This window comes from Schistocerca nitens, chromosome 5 (assembly GCF_023898315.1).
Source record: "Schistocerca nitens isolate TAMUIC-IGC-003100 chromosome 5, iqSchNite1.1, whole genome shotgun sequence".
Taxonomy (NCBI): Eukaryota; Metazoa; Arthropoda; class Insecta; order Orthoptera; family Acrididae; genus Schistocerca; species Schistocerca nitens.
The window spans coordinates 636110476-636127952 of NC_064618.1; the positions used below are offsets into that span (position 1 = coordinate 636110476).

The following is a 17477-nucleotide window of genomic DNA, read 5'->3' on the forward strand; positions in this document are numbered from 1 at the left end:
AGACATGGCAATGTGGATAGTCTCAGCAGAACAAATGGTGTGTTACAGACAGTAGGTCATACTATTGCAGAGTGGCACAGAGCACAAGCTGCTGACGAGGACAGCAAAATATTTGCAACACAACCACAGTTTGTCGTACACGACACTGTATTATGCAGAATGACAAACCCTGGGGCTTGTGTTGTGGTTTCTGTGAGAAGTAGCATGGAAGAAAGCAGAATAAGTATGGAAGAAAGCACATGATCATGCAATATTTGGTCTTGGAGGACATAGAACCACAAAGCAAAGTGTAGCCAAGTATTACTTGTGGCTTATGCGTAGACAAGATATAGAGCAGCATATAAAAAACTGTGTGCCATGCACACAGTGAGTGGAGTTAAGTCATCAATGCATTCTGTTACAGGTTACTGTAAGATCTTCCGAAGTGATTGGGATGGATATTTTGGGACCTTTTAACTAGACACCAGTAGAGAACCACTATTGTATGATCATAACAATCATTGTTAACATTATGTGAGAATGGTCATTGTCTCAAATCAGCAAGCTGACAGAGTAGCACAAGCAATGATGAATAATTGGTTGTTAAAGTCTGATGTTCTGGAAATGTTAATCACAGATCAGGACACCAACTTTATGTCAGAACTGATGATGCAGTTGCGCCATTTAGCAGTAGTGACCTTTTCGGCATATTTGCAAACTAAGGAAAAGTCCATTAAATCAGCAGGCCATTCGAAAAATGGAATGTGTGCATCAAAAAATACGGAAAAGGCTGGGCCTTTATGCGAATAGCCAAGATAATGACTGGAATACTTTATTTCAGTACATGGTCACAGCTTATAATTCTAAAATCCATGTAAGTACAGGTCTACAGCCATATTAAGCAGTGTGTGGTCAATAAATGCCATCACCATTTGAAGTAATCAAACCTATGGTGGGGAAATATTGGGAGCCCATGAGGAATTTCATGAAGATGTTGAGAAAGGTATGAAGTGAACGTAAAAAGCCAATACCAAGGCCTTTGAACGTCAAGAAGAGATTGGGCAATCCAATGATAAAGAGCCGGAGAATCATAGAGGTCAGTGGGTAATGCTGATATGTCCATAGATCCCACAGGGGAAAATGAAGAAATTCGTCACCAGGTATCGTGGTCCATACCACGTAATTAAGATAACCTCACCAGTTAATGTTCCAGACAGCTTAAAAATTGTGTGCAATGGTCATAAATGCCAGACATGTAAGTCCTGTTTGATGAATGTCACATTCATTACCACTAAAGCCAGCGACACACTCAAAGATGACCATGCGTAAAACTTTATTTTGTTTTCTATACATTGCACATAGCCTATGGCTCAGAGGAAAAAATAAATTCACCTTCTTATTACAGCTTAATTTGTTACACTTGTGACTATATGACCACTGTGTTTAAAAATTCACAACACGTATAAATGAGTTACCACCTATAACAGTTCTAATTAAAAAGTGGGTAGAACCTGGAAAAATCAAGGAATGTGTTTTGTCATGGGTGTGTGGCATGACATGAATGGACAAAACGCCACATATGGCAATTTTTTCACATCCTATGCATTGAGTCAATGTCTTCTTGCTGAACCGAGAGTACTCTTAGTCACTCTCTGTTTTGAAGACAGAAAAAAGCCACCATGAAATATAAATAGTGGCCACTGTTAGAAGAATACGAGCAGGATATTCTTCAACACCAAGTTCCATCAGCAGAAATCAAAACTCCAAATATGACAGATGCAAATTCTGTCCGTGGCAACAAAACCCTTATAGAGTTTGAGATGTAGCAAATATGTATGTGAAGCTCACATTACACACACTGCCCAAATTGTTGACCACAATAAGTTTCAATGTAGCTGAGGCAGCTACGAATTTAGAAAATGGAGCAACTGAGCTTTCCCTTTTATTAGCTATTTCTGTTTTATTCTGTTCTGTTTCAGAATAAGAGGACAAAAGTATTTTTTTTTTTACATCACTTACATGATTGTTAACTTCTAAAACTGTAATATTTATTTTATGGCAAATAATGCCCTAATAATTTTTAGTACAGCAAGCTGAGAACTTCACGAGTTACTGTCATTGTAATTTTTGAGTTAACTGACAATTTTAAATCTTGCTGCTCTTCAAACTAAGTAAAAACTCAACTGATCTATGTCTCTTTCTGATAAAGTGCAGCGCGATAAAAATATCTGTGTTTTTGTATATGGCCATCTGGTCTAACTTCCATATTTTGTTGCAAACAGAACCTAAAATTAAAATAACTTCATGATTTATCAGTATTATGCCCTTTAATACCAACTGGGTCATTATGACCTCAAAGGGTATATTTGCACAGCATTTTAAGGAAAGGGGCAGGGTTTTAAATAGTTACATTCTAGCTGCAAGGCTAAGTTTTTAGAAACTAGTAACATGGTTTCTCCTTACTGCAGACAGCAGTTTTCTCACACTTTGTTTTCTTTCAGTACAACCAATGATAATACATTTATCAAGTTATTCTTTCATATCTATGATGCACATCCAGAAAGTAAGTTTCCCGGTGTAGGGCGGGAAAGGGGGGTGGGAGGAGGTCATGAACAGAAACAAAACACAATTTAGTTGAAAGATTTATTGTAACATAGCGGAAGTATGAGCTATTTTTCATTTCACCACTGGAATTCAGATATTTGTCACACTGTGGGAACCAACTTTTATATCCATGCATCATAGATGTCTGCCACATGGGACTGGAAGCACTGAATGACAATCATGTCTGCCACTCTGTAAATATGAAAATGCTGACTCCAACCCGACAGGAATTTCTTGAGGTTCCAGAAAGGATGGAAATCACTGTGAGCAAGGCCTGGGCTGTAGCATGAATGATCAAACACCTCCCAACCGAACATTTGCAGGAGCACTGTTGACCACCGAGTTGTGTGTGGCAGAGTATTATTGTGCAGCAAGAGAACACTGGCATTAAGCATCTTGTGCGGCTTGTTGTAAATGTCATGTCACAATTGCCACATTGTTTCACAGTAATGTTCACAGCATTCTTTGTCTCACCTCTTGCCAAGATTATGAGGACAGCTCTGTACTTATCCCAGAACAATGAACACAGCACTTCCCATACCTACACGGTCTACTTTAATATCACCTTTCATGAGAGGCACTGTGATGTCATAGCATCGAATGCTGCTTGGTTTCTGGGGTATTGTGTGCAAACCACTTCTCGCCAACTGTGGTGTTTCGGTCCACAAACTCATTGCCATCATCATGGTACCACAGCAGAAAAGTGAAAGCTGCCCCCAAGCACTTTGCTTTGTGTTCTGGAATCAGTTGCTTTGGAACTCACCTCGCACACAGTTTCCAGAACAACATGAGCTTTGTGACAATTTCACATGACAAGGAGCAGCGCACCTGTGGGAACTGACTGCCGAGTTCTGTTACGGTGAAACGACGATTCTCATACAAGCTCCACAAGGTCACCATTAATGATGAGTGACCTCCCGTTAAGCACCTAATCATCAACATTTTGGCAATTTCGTGCAATGTCTCTGCACCAGTGACACACCATCTCCTTGCTCATTACATTAGGTCCACAGACCTCACACAGATGATGAATTTCAGTTCACACACTTCATCAACAACTGCACTTCACACTGCAGAAACTGGAACATGAGTCTCCAATATCAACTGCCACTACAAAGCTTCTGTGAGACATCGGGAAATTTCGTTAGCACATGTGTCATGCCATTTTATTACTCTATCATGTACATACCATTGCTTCATGCAACATCAGTTTGTCAGCTACAGGAAATTTACTCCACGGATGTGCCTCATATTTAGCTCTCATAGAATACTTACCAGCCTTCGTCCAGAATAGCCAGTAAAACAATAGAAAATTACATAACTGTAATTAAGCTTTTGTCATGCCAATTTATGATGGCATCAATGGTAACTACTTTATCTCAGATGTTGCTTGCTTGGTTTTATAAACGTAGTTCAACACACAATATAGTATTCCAGGGTCAAGAGGAATATTTGATAATAGCCACCAGTGACAAAGTTATCTACTGCTATGTCACCTTTCGGCATGTATTTCCACAGTTTGGTTGTTAGTTGGCAAAGCCAACGAATTTGAAAGCAGAAAACTTGGTTGTAGCAATACTGATCTGTAACTTAGCGCGATGTCTATTTTAGGCTGGAAGGTGACAGCTCGGTTGTGAGTTGATGAAACCAACAAATGTTAAAGCAAAAAAACTTGGTTGTGGTGACAGACTAATTTGTAGTTTAGCTCGTTTGAAAAATTTACCACTAATATCAATAGTCGTCATATTGTTAATGTTAACTGTGTGTTTCTGTCACTGGTCAAAGCCAATGATTACTATCGAATATTCCTCTCTATTCGTACCCCATACAACTGACAGTACTCACAGCATCATTTCTTTTCACAGATGCTATACAGATCAGACACGTTGCAGCACCAGACTGGAAAACCTCCTCCAGAAACCGCTGTGTACGCCCAAGCTCATCACTTCTACCCCCTAACTGAGAGTACGACTTCAACACAGACTCTGCAAAGATTTAACAAATATTAATGTTATGTGTAATAAATGAATTAATTGATATTCTTGAATTACAAATTCATACGTACATTTGTTCAGTATCACACGTAACATCAGAAAGAGCCTATCAGAAAATTCGATACTGACTAGCTCAGATGATGCTTAACAAATGACATAAACTGCAATAATTGTATTCATTATGAAAGAAAATGGAGTGATCGACATAATAGTTTACCATATCTGCTGGGTTTAACGAGTGCACTGTAGTTCATGATACTGCCATTTTTCTCGACCAGTAATATCACTGTCAACACAATGTTTTTAAAACTCATGGAAACAGCCTGATCTGTGGTGTAGCCCTAAGATCTAGGTAAACTATAAGGTGATAGCTTCACTGTGAGCAAAGCCAAAGAATGTGTCATGAAAACAAGTTGCTGCTATTGCGGTTCTAGTCCAAACTGGTTTGATATAATCCATTATGGAGTCGAGGTAGCAGTTGTCGTTATACTGGTTATCACATTTAGCATTCAACCGCGATTTTTTATATATATTTTAACAACGCGTTCCGAGAGACAATGCTCTCATCATCAGGTTCCACAACAGCACCCGAGCCGGCGCAGTCGACAGCATATTTGGTAGCTATGGGACGGCCATCGACCTGCGTCAACAACTTTAATGTAAGACGAGGACCCACAGTCCAATATACTTTTAATTCTTTTTTACTCTATGGACCCACCAACTATTGGTGATGGTATTTTGTCTTTTTAGTACGTTTAATTTCGCGACATAGATTTTACAACCTGATGATGAGAGCATTGTCTCTCGAAACGCGTTGTTAAAATATATATAAAAAATCGCGGTTGAATGCTAAATGTGATAACCAAACTGGTTTGATGCAGCTCACCACACAAGTCTAACCTGTGCTTCTTCATAACTACTTTAGCCTACATACACTTGACCTGCTTATTGCTGTCAGTCTTAGGTCTGCCTCTACAATTTCAGCAGTCTGCCCCCTCGCTTCAGCAGTTCAGTGATCCAGGAAGCTAGGTCAGTTGCAACAGCTGCCATAAGACTGCACTGGCAGACACGACCAAGCACAATGTTGTCACTACTACCTAGCTTCTGATCTTGCCAAATGCCAATAAATATAGTCGTCAACATGCCCAAATGTCTTATTGGCGCTTATCTGACAGTAGGTTTGAAGTACACAACACTTTGGACACCTTGGCGTCTATAGTTTGACACTGTCAGACTTGCCATAGATGTGAACTGTACTGGAAGTCAGCTGATTCACAGATGCAGATGACATTACAGCAGTTGCTACCATCACTCACACGCTTGCAGTATCTGCCTCTGCTCAGGAACTACTGACAAAAAGACCCCATACCACCTACCCGTATTTTGTTAGGCGGGCCATCCTTACAACCCTCTGCTCATCTACTCCATGATTGTAACACAAGATGTACCTCCCATTCTTTCTTCCATTACCAAAGTAACTATTCTTTCATGCCTCATGTGTCCCATCAACCTACACCTACTTACAGAAAAATTGTGTCATAAAGCTCTTTTCCCCAAAATTTGATTCAGTATCTCTTCATCAGTTACTGGATCCGATTTGAATACATAAGTATGCTTTTATGAACATACGACAAGGTCAGGCATGGCCTTGATGAAGAAACCATTCCAACATTTGCCTGAAATGATTTAGCAAAACCACGGAATACATAAATCAAGGTGGCCAGGCAAAGCAAACTCCATCCTCCCAAATATGAGGTCAGTGCCTTAATAAATGCACTGCTTCATTTGGTTGGTCGCTACTGTACAATGGTCTTTGATTTAGGGACTAAGCACAATTTGTGACAGAAAATTTATATTTAAAAAATCATAGTTTTACACTGCACGCCTTATGGATATCTGCTGGTGACCCTAGAACCATGGACACCCATCTCATCCTCATCATTCTTTTTTAAAACGGCATTTCAAAAACTTCTACTATCCTCTTGGAAATAAACTATTTTTACTTAATGTCATCGAGACAATTAGGTCAGGCCCGAACATCATAGTTTGGTAGTGAATTGGCGAAGACAACAAATGTATCATAAGGAATAACATGTTTTGCAATATGCATTCCTCAAGTTATATTTACATCCCAAAGGAAAGCAATTTTCATGCTGTGGTAAGATATTTTCAGGATTTTAAAAGGTTTGAAAGCATTAACAATATCTTCCCCCATATAACCAAAGGGGAGGGGTGTCCTAATGTTTTGATATTTGGAATATGCACAACAATATGACATCATAGTTGCCAAAGTGAGGCCATAGGAAGTGCCCAATTGCACCCGTCTATTTTGACTTGCAACATAATACTGTTGTGGTGTGTGACGTCACTATGGCATGTGTGGCTTTTTTTCGTGTTGTCATATTTGATGGTGCCCTCTCGTGGTGGATGCTGACGTGTTGAGTTTAACATGTGGTATTGCGTTAATTTGAGTCTCGGTTATCACTTTGGTAACATGGATTTATTTGAGTCTGAGTAGTCAGTGCAGTGGATTTGGAAGTTTTTGATTTGCTTTCAGTGAGCTGTTATGGCTTTTTTTCCTTTTGTTTGCGAGCTTGGTGCTTTCGTTGGTTGTGTTTCATCAGTTTTATAATTATGGTATTTCCGTTATATTTTAATTGATGTAGTGAATATGTTTTTTTTTAGTTGTTGGGGTTTTGGATTCACTGGTATTTTGAGAGTTATGTAAATGTGTGACTTCTGTGGTTGTGTTGTCCTTCTATTTGTGGTTTGCCAGTAGGTATAAAGAGCTGCGTTTGAGCAAATATAGATCAAGGGAAATGTCTGATTCCACTTTTTGGAGTTGTAGATATTCGTTGGTTTTTTTATACCAAGGGCTTCATTTGAGCTATATCGGTAGAGTGAAGTGCACAATTCCTGTTAGTGTTGTGGCTGTAGCACTATGTCGTAAGTAGGGATTTTTAAAAAATATAATATTCGTTTTGGGATGGTGTGGAATTTTGTACTGTTATATATTTAGCTTGTCACCCATCGTAAGCCCCCAATTTCCCGCAGCTGTCCTCTTAGTTTCATTTTATTGTTGGAGTAATAAGTTCTGGGTCGACAGAAGCGTCCGAGGCTTTGACCCGTGACGTACGGGTGTTGTTGTGTGTGACATCATGAAGGCGCTGAGTTTGGCTTGTGAGTGTGGCGTGTTTGTAGATGTCGTCGTGTTGTGGTTGGTTGTGCTCTCTGGTGGTTTGTTCAGGGTGTTCGTCTGTGTGGTGTAAAGGGCTCAGTTTGCTTTTGCTCATTATCCAGAATTGTTCGAGTGTCAGCTGTGTTTGTAGTGGAATTCATTTCAGTGAGTTAACAATTTTGTGTGAAGGTTAATTTAGTGTTGTTCGCTGTAGATCGTTTGGTAATTTTAGTAAAATTAATCGGTTGTTGTTTTTGTTCAGGAATGGAAATGACGGATAAAAATAACAGTGCGCTGGTCAAGGGAAGGGTTCGATCCCAATGTGTGGCTGCGTATGTTGATATTGGTATCGGGAGATGTTTTTGTCCTATATAGGCCAAGGGAAGTGTTTGATCCTAATTTATGGGATCGGGAGCTGCTGTTGAGATATATAGGTCAAGGGAAGTGTCCGATTCTAGATGATATTGTGTTTAGTGGTATGTGGGGAGTTTTGTGATGTCGGTTTTTTTCATCGTTTTGTGTGGTTTTGTACGGGGGTGGGTGTCTAAATTTGTTTATATTTAGTTTGCCCCCACCCAAAACACCCCATTTCCCACGCTTGTCCCGTTAGTGTCATTAGGCTTTTTGTGGAAAGTGTGTGTGTTTGTTTTTCGATGTATTTTCGTCCCCATAATGTGTACGTACCGACATTATATGCGCCATATTGGAATCGTGGTGTATGGTCGTTTCTGCCATATTTGTGACGTCATGGGTCAAAGCAGACGAGCGGGATCGGACGCTTCTGTATTTCCGAAGTTCTCATGTAATTTTTATTTTTGTTCGCGTTTCTTGCATGTGTATGTAGTTACAGCATCTTTTCCATTTTGTATACACTGGAAGTAAGCATTTACACCATACTGATGACATCATGTGTCAAAGCAGACGGGAGGAATCGGATGCTTCACTAATGCTCCAAAGTGACTACACAGAGTTGACGAATAGTTGCCTTGTTGATAGTGTCACTGGCCAAAGCTGATGTATTGCATAATGTTCTTCAATGCTTCCGTTTTATCTTCAGCAGATAGTAAATTGTGGTGATAGTTCTGATTCAAGTTTAGTGAATTTATTTCCTTTTATGTAGGAACTAAATCACAGCTTGTGGAAACTTAAGATAAGCACAATACAAATAGAATAAACAATATTTCATAGTAAATCAATAATTTGCCACTTGTGACTTGCTCTATGGTACTGAATTATGTTGCATGACGATCAGGGTTCATAAGAAACTGATTTTATGTATACAAACTGAAGCGGCAAGTGAAAACTTTTACCAAAAAGCCGGGAATAGAACCCAGGTCTCCTGCTTACTAAGCAGGTTTGTTAGCCAGATTGTCGCACCTTGGTGTCAAGGTGGCTTATTGGCTGACACACTTGCCTAGAAAGCAGAAGACCCAGGTTCGAGTCCCAGTAATGTCTCTGAAATTGTGACATTTCATTTGTTACAGCAGATATCTCTCTGTGTGTGTGTGTGTGTGTGTGTGTGTGTGTGTGTGTGTGTGTGTGTGTGTGTGAGAGAGAGAGAGAGAGAGAGAGAGAGAGAGAGAGAGAGAGAGAGAGAGAATTACCCTCTTAGTTTTCAATGCTAGACAAGAAATGACCTTTACTATTTTCATTCAAAGTTAATCGTTGTGGTGACAGACTGATCTACAATGCAGCTCGATGTCTAGGTTATGTTAGGAGAAAATCTGTTTTTGGTAACAAATTGATCAGTAGCAAGGCCTAATGTTTATGTCTGTGCTGTAATGGAAAATGTAAGAGGATGGGGGTCCAATACTGTACCAAACTGATACTAAATGCTTGGAAAATAGCAAGGCTAAATTTTAATGCACACTGAAAATTTTCCCTGTTGGCAACTCCTCCTATCCCACTAGAGAATTAGTTTTTAGAAACTTGTATATTTAATGCAAAAGAGTCACATACATACTTGAGTTATTAAACTATTCTTTTTATGTTATGTGATATTATTAAGTACTGCATATATGTAATTAAATACCAACTGAGTTAGTGTTCTGTAACTGACATGTTCCATATGATTATGATATACCACCTATCATTCAAGATGACCTAAGGAACATAAACTAAACACACTAAAATTGTTTTAAAGTACAAGGAAATATGACACTAGCCACATTACTGAGTGCAACAACTGAATTTCACATACTGCACGTACCTGTACCCTATGATCAGTAGCCTTGTTGTTGTAGGGCTATATATAGTGGTACAGACTTAGTATTATGGAATTTCATGTTGTAAAGTGGTTAATGATGTGAAAATAGTATCCTAGCATCTGCACAGTATAAGTTAACAATGCAATTACTGACTTAATGACAAAATGCAGACAGTTAATAAAATTATTTACAACTGGATATAGGGCATGTGACTTAATGACAAAGCTTACAAGTATGGAAAGCGGACACAACATTACATTTCTCTCATTACCAAGAATATTGTCATTTTCCAAATCATCTTCTTCTGAAGACGATTCATAGCCTGTACTCAGGTGTTTCTGAAGAGACGCCTGTTGCTTCAATTGAGCTTCTTTAAATCTTTCTTCAGCTGTCGGCATTTGCAATGGTACACTCCTTGTGTTTTGATTTTTATTTTCCGTCTTGCGACCCCTAGCGTTAGAACCTCTTCCGCCACCCCGGTTCCAAGGGTTGCCTCTTCCGCCTCGCCGGCTTTCCATGTCTGTTATCAATTGACACACCAGGTGAAACAAACCGAAACGATCTTATCAAACGCAGTAAATGTTTCGTAATATCCGACACTTCGCGAACTGTGTCGGGAAACAAAAGGCAATGCGTGTATCATTAATGTCATTCTTTAGGGAAAAAAAAGGAGACAACATTACCGCCCGATACACGTCAAGTTCTCAAACAGCATATTGTGCCTACTCCTCATCGTTAAACCCTGTAAATACAACTACAAAAGATAATAGTACACTCATAAACACACGGATGTACCAGAAAAAATACCGACTGAGCAACTACTGCTTAGTTACTCCAATTAATGAAAGGGAAAAAAAATCACGATTTTTAACCATCATGCGAGCTTTCAAACTCAACGTCACCGCTTCTCAACAACGTAAACCTTTCGCCGCCAGCGATTCTATAAACTCAGATATCACCCTTCTAAAAATGTAATATCTTCGTGGGTACTTTGAACCGAGTTTCCACATGCAACTAAAGTGGCGCCATTTCAAGTGGTCAGAAGACAGATTCAATTGATAGACTAAAATGTGCCAACAAACCACTATACGTATACCTTGTTTAGCAAAACGATAAGAAACTTATGTTCACTTTACCAAATGCAAACTTTATTATTTTTTTGTCGTACGCTTCTATGACGTGCCATTCTGAAGTTCATTGTTGATTAACAACGCTACGACGTAATCCGTAAATACGTTGTGCCTCAGGGTTCCGTACTGGGACCAATCTTGTTCTTGCTATTTGTAAATGACCTGGAACCATCCAGCCCTAACTATAAGTACGTTAAATATGCCGATGATACAAATATACTTATCGAAGGAAAGACCCCAGAAGAGCTCCAAAATGAAATAAAAAAGAGCACTACACATGTACCAGAATGGTTCACAATGAACAACTTAATAATAAACATACATAAAACAAACACTATGCATCTACACACAGCGCAGAATAAACAGCCTTTAACTGCAACCATAGAACTGCTAGGCAAAAGACTTGAAATTGTAAATAGCACCAAATTTTTGGGAGTTTGGATCCAAGATGACCTAAGATGGCAGAAACACACACAACACCTATGTAGTAGATTAAATACCATTTGTTATAGTATAAAAATTCTTACTGGATGCACATCAATGCAAGCCATAAAAAATGTGTACTATGCCCAAGCAGAATCACTACTAAGATATGTGTTAATCTGCTGGGGATATTCACCATCCAGCAAAAGCTGTTTTTTGCACAAAAAAGAATTATAAGAGTCATGGAAGGTTCAGCAACTCGATCTTCATGCAAACCTTCATTTAAAAAGCTTCATATTCTTCCATTACCATGCCTATATATCCTAGAAACAATAATGTTTAGAAGGAAAATCGTAGATGAAAATAGCAAGATTGCTCCAAAAAACCAAAATACCCATTCATACAACACAAGGAATAATCAAGATTTACATATGTAGTTTTCACATACAACACTAAAACAAAAAGGACCCTTGCAAGCAGGAAAAAAACTGTATAACAAACTACCTAAGGAAATTAAGGCAATAACTGGCATGCATAAATTCAAAACTGCAGTGAGTAACTACTTGCTACAGAATTACTACTATAGTGTTGATGAATTTTTATCTACAATGTAAATATGTGAAAAATTTAAATAGTTTATAGAATGAAGGCCAAAATAAGAAATGTGTACATGTAGTTTTATCTGTGTATTATATGTGGTCTATTACATATATGTGTGTGTCTGTATAATCTAGGCCAAAAGTATGAAATGTGTGCGTGTAAAATTTATTTGTGTATTTGTGAAATGTTATTCCCATATGTTAGAGTTATATTGCTATATACTGAAAACCATACAACAGTTTTTTCTGTTAAACTTTATTGCAAATTATTTGACTTGTCCTATATCATTATGTACCCCTGTACAGTGTATGATTCACAGGACCAATAAATATACAATACAACACAATACAAGAAAAATAGAGATACGACAATGTGGAGCATACGTAAAAACATGTGGCCAGCAATAATTTGAAGTTGCTAACCCCCTTTCAGTTCAGTTTGTCAGATAGTGTCCACGCTCACTGATTGCCACACGAGATCTGTTGGCAAACAGTAAAACAAGCGTCACAGTTTAAAATTCTGGATAACTCATGGTAGCCCTGCTCATGTGTGAAGCATACATAAAAACATGTGACCAACAATAATCTGAAACCGCTGCCCTATTTCAATTTAGTTTTCCTGCCAGTACCCATGCTCACTATCATACGAGCTCTGTTGATGCACAATAAGTAAAGCATCACAGTTTAAAATTCTGGCTAACTCTTGGGGGTCCTTAACATCGTTTATGAACCCTACTTTCATCAGAATATTGTCTACCTTATAGCCCTTACTTTCATCAAAATATTGTCGACCTGATAGCATCATGTTTGATTCCCTGGCCTGTACCTATACTTCCTTCTCAAGGTGTTAACAAAAAGTGTGTTCGCAATGCCCAGTTCATTGCCACCAAAGATTCCTATTAATCTTCCTCCCTTTTAATGTCTCCTGCAGCGAAAAATTCACATATTATTTTTTGTTCCTTATGATACCTGTATCTACGACTGCAGTCCAGTCTGCCATTATGGTTAATCATCGCCCTAGACATATTTTATGGGCTCATTAATATTATCATACACTTCTTCAGTTTCAGTGGTATCCACATCTGTTATATGATTAAAGTGTCCTTTGAATAGCCATTCAGTTTTACTGTCAATGTCATTTCCATTTGATGCAGGTACGGTACTGTAACTCTTTATTCTAGCAATTCATTATTATTCCTGTACCTTATATACCATTATCAGTTCCAGTGTGAATGATACTATGATCCCCTTTCCAAAAGTCTCCATCTTCTGGCCATCACATTTTGCTGAATTCTAGAATGTGTCTGCTTCACTTCTGTTTCTACCATTAAAGTTTCTAGTTTCCAACATTGCCTTAGCATTCTTACAGCAACATTCTCATTCTAATTAGCATTTTCTTTTTTGTCTGATGGTTCCCCCTGAGTAGTCACTGCTATGAGATCCAAATGGAGGACTATTTTGCTTCTGGAATATTTTATCCATGAGGAAGCTATCGTGATGTTTTAGCAATGAACTGAATATACTGGAAATATTATGTGATGATTTTCCATTGCCTTCAGCATCACAGTACTGCAGCTATTAAAATTCAACCCAACTTCACTTCGAGGTAGCAGCACAGTTTCTGTACCAATATCCTCCATTTCTGCAAACCAGGAAACTGTCTGTAGCCCCCTTGTCTCTAAATCTGGCAAGAGGCCCTTTAGTGGGCCAATTTTTTTTTTTAAAAAAAGGGGTTATTCCTCAATGACTGTCCTTTGATGCTGGCTTGTGACAGGATGAACTTGACTTTCCAAGAGAGAGATCAACTTGGCAGGTGAAGGTAATTACCAGCCAGCCATTCTGTCCTCTTGAGATTTTTAAGTTTTCTGGATAAAATTAAAAAAAATATATTCAGCAGTTTCATGAACCATGAGTATTTCCCCCAGCTAGCATATTTGTGTGCATGGTAAAAAACATTCTCAAGCTGAAATATTTTTAACTCTGCCTAAAATTCCATTCCTCCTCTATCCTCTTGATGTATGCTGGCAGTACATTATAAAATATGACACCTGTATTGCTCACATGTCTTTTAATATGAGTTATTCTTGCTTGCTATATATTGATGGAACGTCAGTTGCATGTGTTGTAGGCTTAATAGTCTGATAGTGTGTGTTATTTTATAGTTCTCCAAGTATAGCTCTGATTATCAACACTTATTTTTACATGTATGGGGAGACTAAATTGCAATCATACATAAAGCTTATATAGAGATTGTCAGTGAGCACTTATAGAGCTGTGAGGCACAATTCAAATTGTCATTTACTGTAATGTGAAAATTTCTTTTGTACAACTATTAGTGTTACCTTAGAACACTGTTCCATAAGTACTAGGGGATTGCAATAACCAAAGTATGTCATCTGTTGTGCAAACTTCCGAAATGGTTCTTAGTGCAAAACATTCATAACTAAGTCTCTGATAGAGACTCATTATGACACAAGCTTTCAAATTTAAGTCTTGAGCATACATTTCTAAGAGATTCATAGACTGCACTACTTGTAACTCTTTACTCAGTTCCCAACACCAGATTGTGATCCTGATGTTGATTCATTTTTCATTTTCTTCCTGTTCCACTCGCAAATAGAGTGAGGAAGAAACAACTGTCTATATATTTCCATATGAATGCTAATTTCTCATATCATATCTTCTTGGTCCTTACGCACAGTATATGTTCATGCAGTAGAATCATTTGACAGTCAGCTTTAAATGCAGGTTCTCTAAATTTTCTCAACTGTGTTTCTTGAAAGGAACATTGCCTTCCCTCCAGGGATTCTCATTTGAGTTCCCAAAGCATCTCTGTAGCACTTACATGTTGTTCGAACCTACAAAAATCAAATCTGGCTCCCTGCCTCTGAATTGCTTCGATGTCTTCACTCAATCTGACCTGGTACGGATCCCAAACACTCGACCAGTACTCAAGAACAGGTCTCACAAGTGTCCTGTATGCAGTCACGTTTACAGGTGAACCACTCTCTCTTAAAATTCTCCCAGTAAACCAAAGTTGACCATTTGTCTTCCCTGCCACAGTTCTCATATGTTCGTTCCATTCACATCACTTCACAATGTTACACCCAGACATTTAAATGACTTGCTGCATCTTTATTATTATTACCTTTATTACCAATTCTATGTCATTCACCAGCCACAGCTGGACAGACAGTGTCAAGATACAACATTATCTTTGTTAGTTTTTTTGTCTACACTTTGATTTAGCATTTGAATATCTCTTGGGTTTTAATGGAAAATGTTCATCAAATCTCACTTTATGGGTCTGGAACATGTGATTGAATGCAGAATTTGGTGGCAATTCATCAATTATTTGGTGCCAATCTATGGAAGAAACTGTGGTTTTGAAGTCATCTAAGCTTTTCTTTGTAATAACTCTATTTCTGAATACATAATTTGAATGCCATTTGGGAATTTGTTGTGTACTTACTGAATTTGTCCATAACTTCATGAGTACTGCATGGTGATCTGCTAGTATAGGGTCCACCACACTTACTTTGTAGTCCCAACTACTTAGGTTTTTCACAATTGTGTCAAGACAAATAGCTCGTCTTGTTGGTAGAGAGCTTCCTGCGAAGAGCCCACAGCTTCTTACTAAGTTCATGAAAGCTCTTTCTTTATCATTACCTTCTCCAATATGAATGTAGAAATCTCCACATAAAGCAGTTTTTGTCCCTAAGTGCACTAGGTGACTCAAACAGCTTTCCAACTGGTTGAGGAAATTTTCAAAATTTCCATCTGGGGAACGGTACACAGAAACAACAATTAAGTTGGTATCTGACAGTCCCAAAGCAGCTAAATCTAGGTCTAGATCTACACAAAATTTACTTAAGTCAGTTTTATTATCACTGAGTTTACTATTTATGTACACAGCTGCATCACCATGGATAGTAGTTTCTCTACACCATTTCTAAATATTCAATGTTTCTGTAGTATTCTGTTTCTGGTTGGGCTAGCCAGTGTTCACATATACATACCGTAATACATCAGGTCTCATTTCGTCAGCAAACAGTGATAATGTATCAAGTTTTGTTCTGAGGCACTGCACATTTACACTCACTATAACTAAGAAAGCATTTTCTTCAATGATATAATTTCCTTTTTTACTGGAATGTTCTTCTTGGTCTTGGGAGTTTATTGCACTGGTGCACTGGGCATACTCCGGAATAAAAAACCTTTTATCACAATGTTCTTCAGCCATATACTGTTGTCCATTATTTTATCTTTTAGGTTGAAATCAACACAAATTTTGAAGCTATTATTTATTCCCTTTGTTTCCAGTTTTTCAACTGTAAAATTGTTGTGAGCTGGGAAAGTGTTCTGTAAGAAGTTAGTTACAGTTTCAGCTGTTGTGCCACCTTTTAGTTTGCTTAGGTGGAACGAAGCTTTTTTGTCACCATACAACATTCCTTTTTCATTGTCAATACCTATTATGGCTTTATTTCTGTTTTTAGTACTGGCGTTCACAAACATTTGTATAGTGGGCCTCAAACACTGTTCACCAGATTTTCCATTTTGTAGCGCAGTCTTGTAAGATCTTTTGTTTTCTTTTTCTGTGTCTTCAGTGGTTTTGGCCAGTTCATTTTCTTGTTTCGCAACAGTCAAATTTCTTCTGCCTCCTTGCTTGTTTTTCACTACTTGCCAGTCTGTATTGATGCCTTCCGAAGAGTTTTCATCCAGCAGATTGTTTACGTCTGTATTTGGTCTGTTTTTAATGTGGGTTTGAGTTTCACTGTCACACTCATTGTTTACATTTGTACTAGATGCCACTCTAGCAATTTTTGGGTCTTCAACGTTATTTCTCATTGGAAAATTACCACTTGATAAATTTGCAGGCTTTTTGCTGCTGTTGTGATTGGTGATGGTGGTAGGTGCTGCTTCTCTGACATGCTCCAGACCTGTATTAGAACTTTGCCTCAAATTAGCAATGTTTACCTCTTTATTTCTGTCTATAATACATGGCATGTTGTTTTCTACATCCTCTGCACATTGTCTTGCTGTGTTTCTCGATGATTGAGATGCGTCTTCACTTCGTGGTACCAATATTTCTAACTTAGAGTTTGTGTGTGTCTAGTTTTTCTTTTATTTGTTTGTTATCACTGGTAAGTTTTTTCACAATTTGTGTAAGATTACTCACTGATGCTGTATTAATGTCTTCTGAGATTTTGTCAGCTAACCTCACTTCACAGTTATCACAAACGTATTTTAAGTGACCTTTTGAACACTTTAGAATGCAATCTTCACTGTTGGTGTGCCCCACACATTCAGTGTGAAATGATTTTCCACATCACAGTCCACATAAAACACCGAATTCCATATTT

General features: G+C 38.2%; 1 protein-coding gene across 1 annotated transcript in view; it reads right to left on the reverse strand.

Moving 5' to 3' along the window:
* The window catches only part of LOC126259444 (NF-X1-type zinc finger protein NFXL1), a 111630-nt gene extending 100751 nt beyond the window's left edge, over nucleotides 1-10879 (reverse strand). The window contains exons 1-2 of the mRNA XM_049956261.1: nucleotides 10234-10879; nucleotides 4429-4568 (exon numbers count right to left, since the gene is read on the reverse strand). Coding sequence (XP_049812218.1) covers nucleotides 4429-4568; nucleotides 10234-10480 — 387 coding nt within the window. The 5' untranslated portion in view covers nucleotides 10481-10879. The remainder of the gene's footprint in view (nucleotides 1-4428; nucleotides 4569-10233) is intronic.
* Between the last annotated feature and the right edge of the window lie 6598 nt (nucleotides 10880-17477).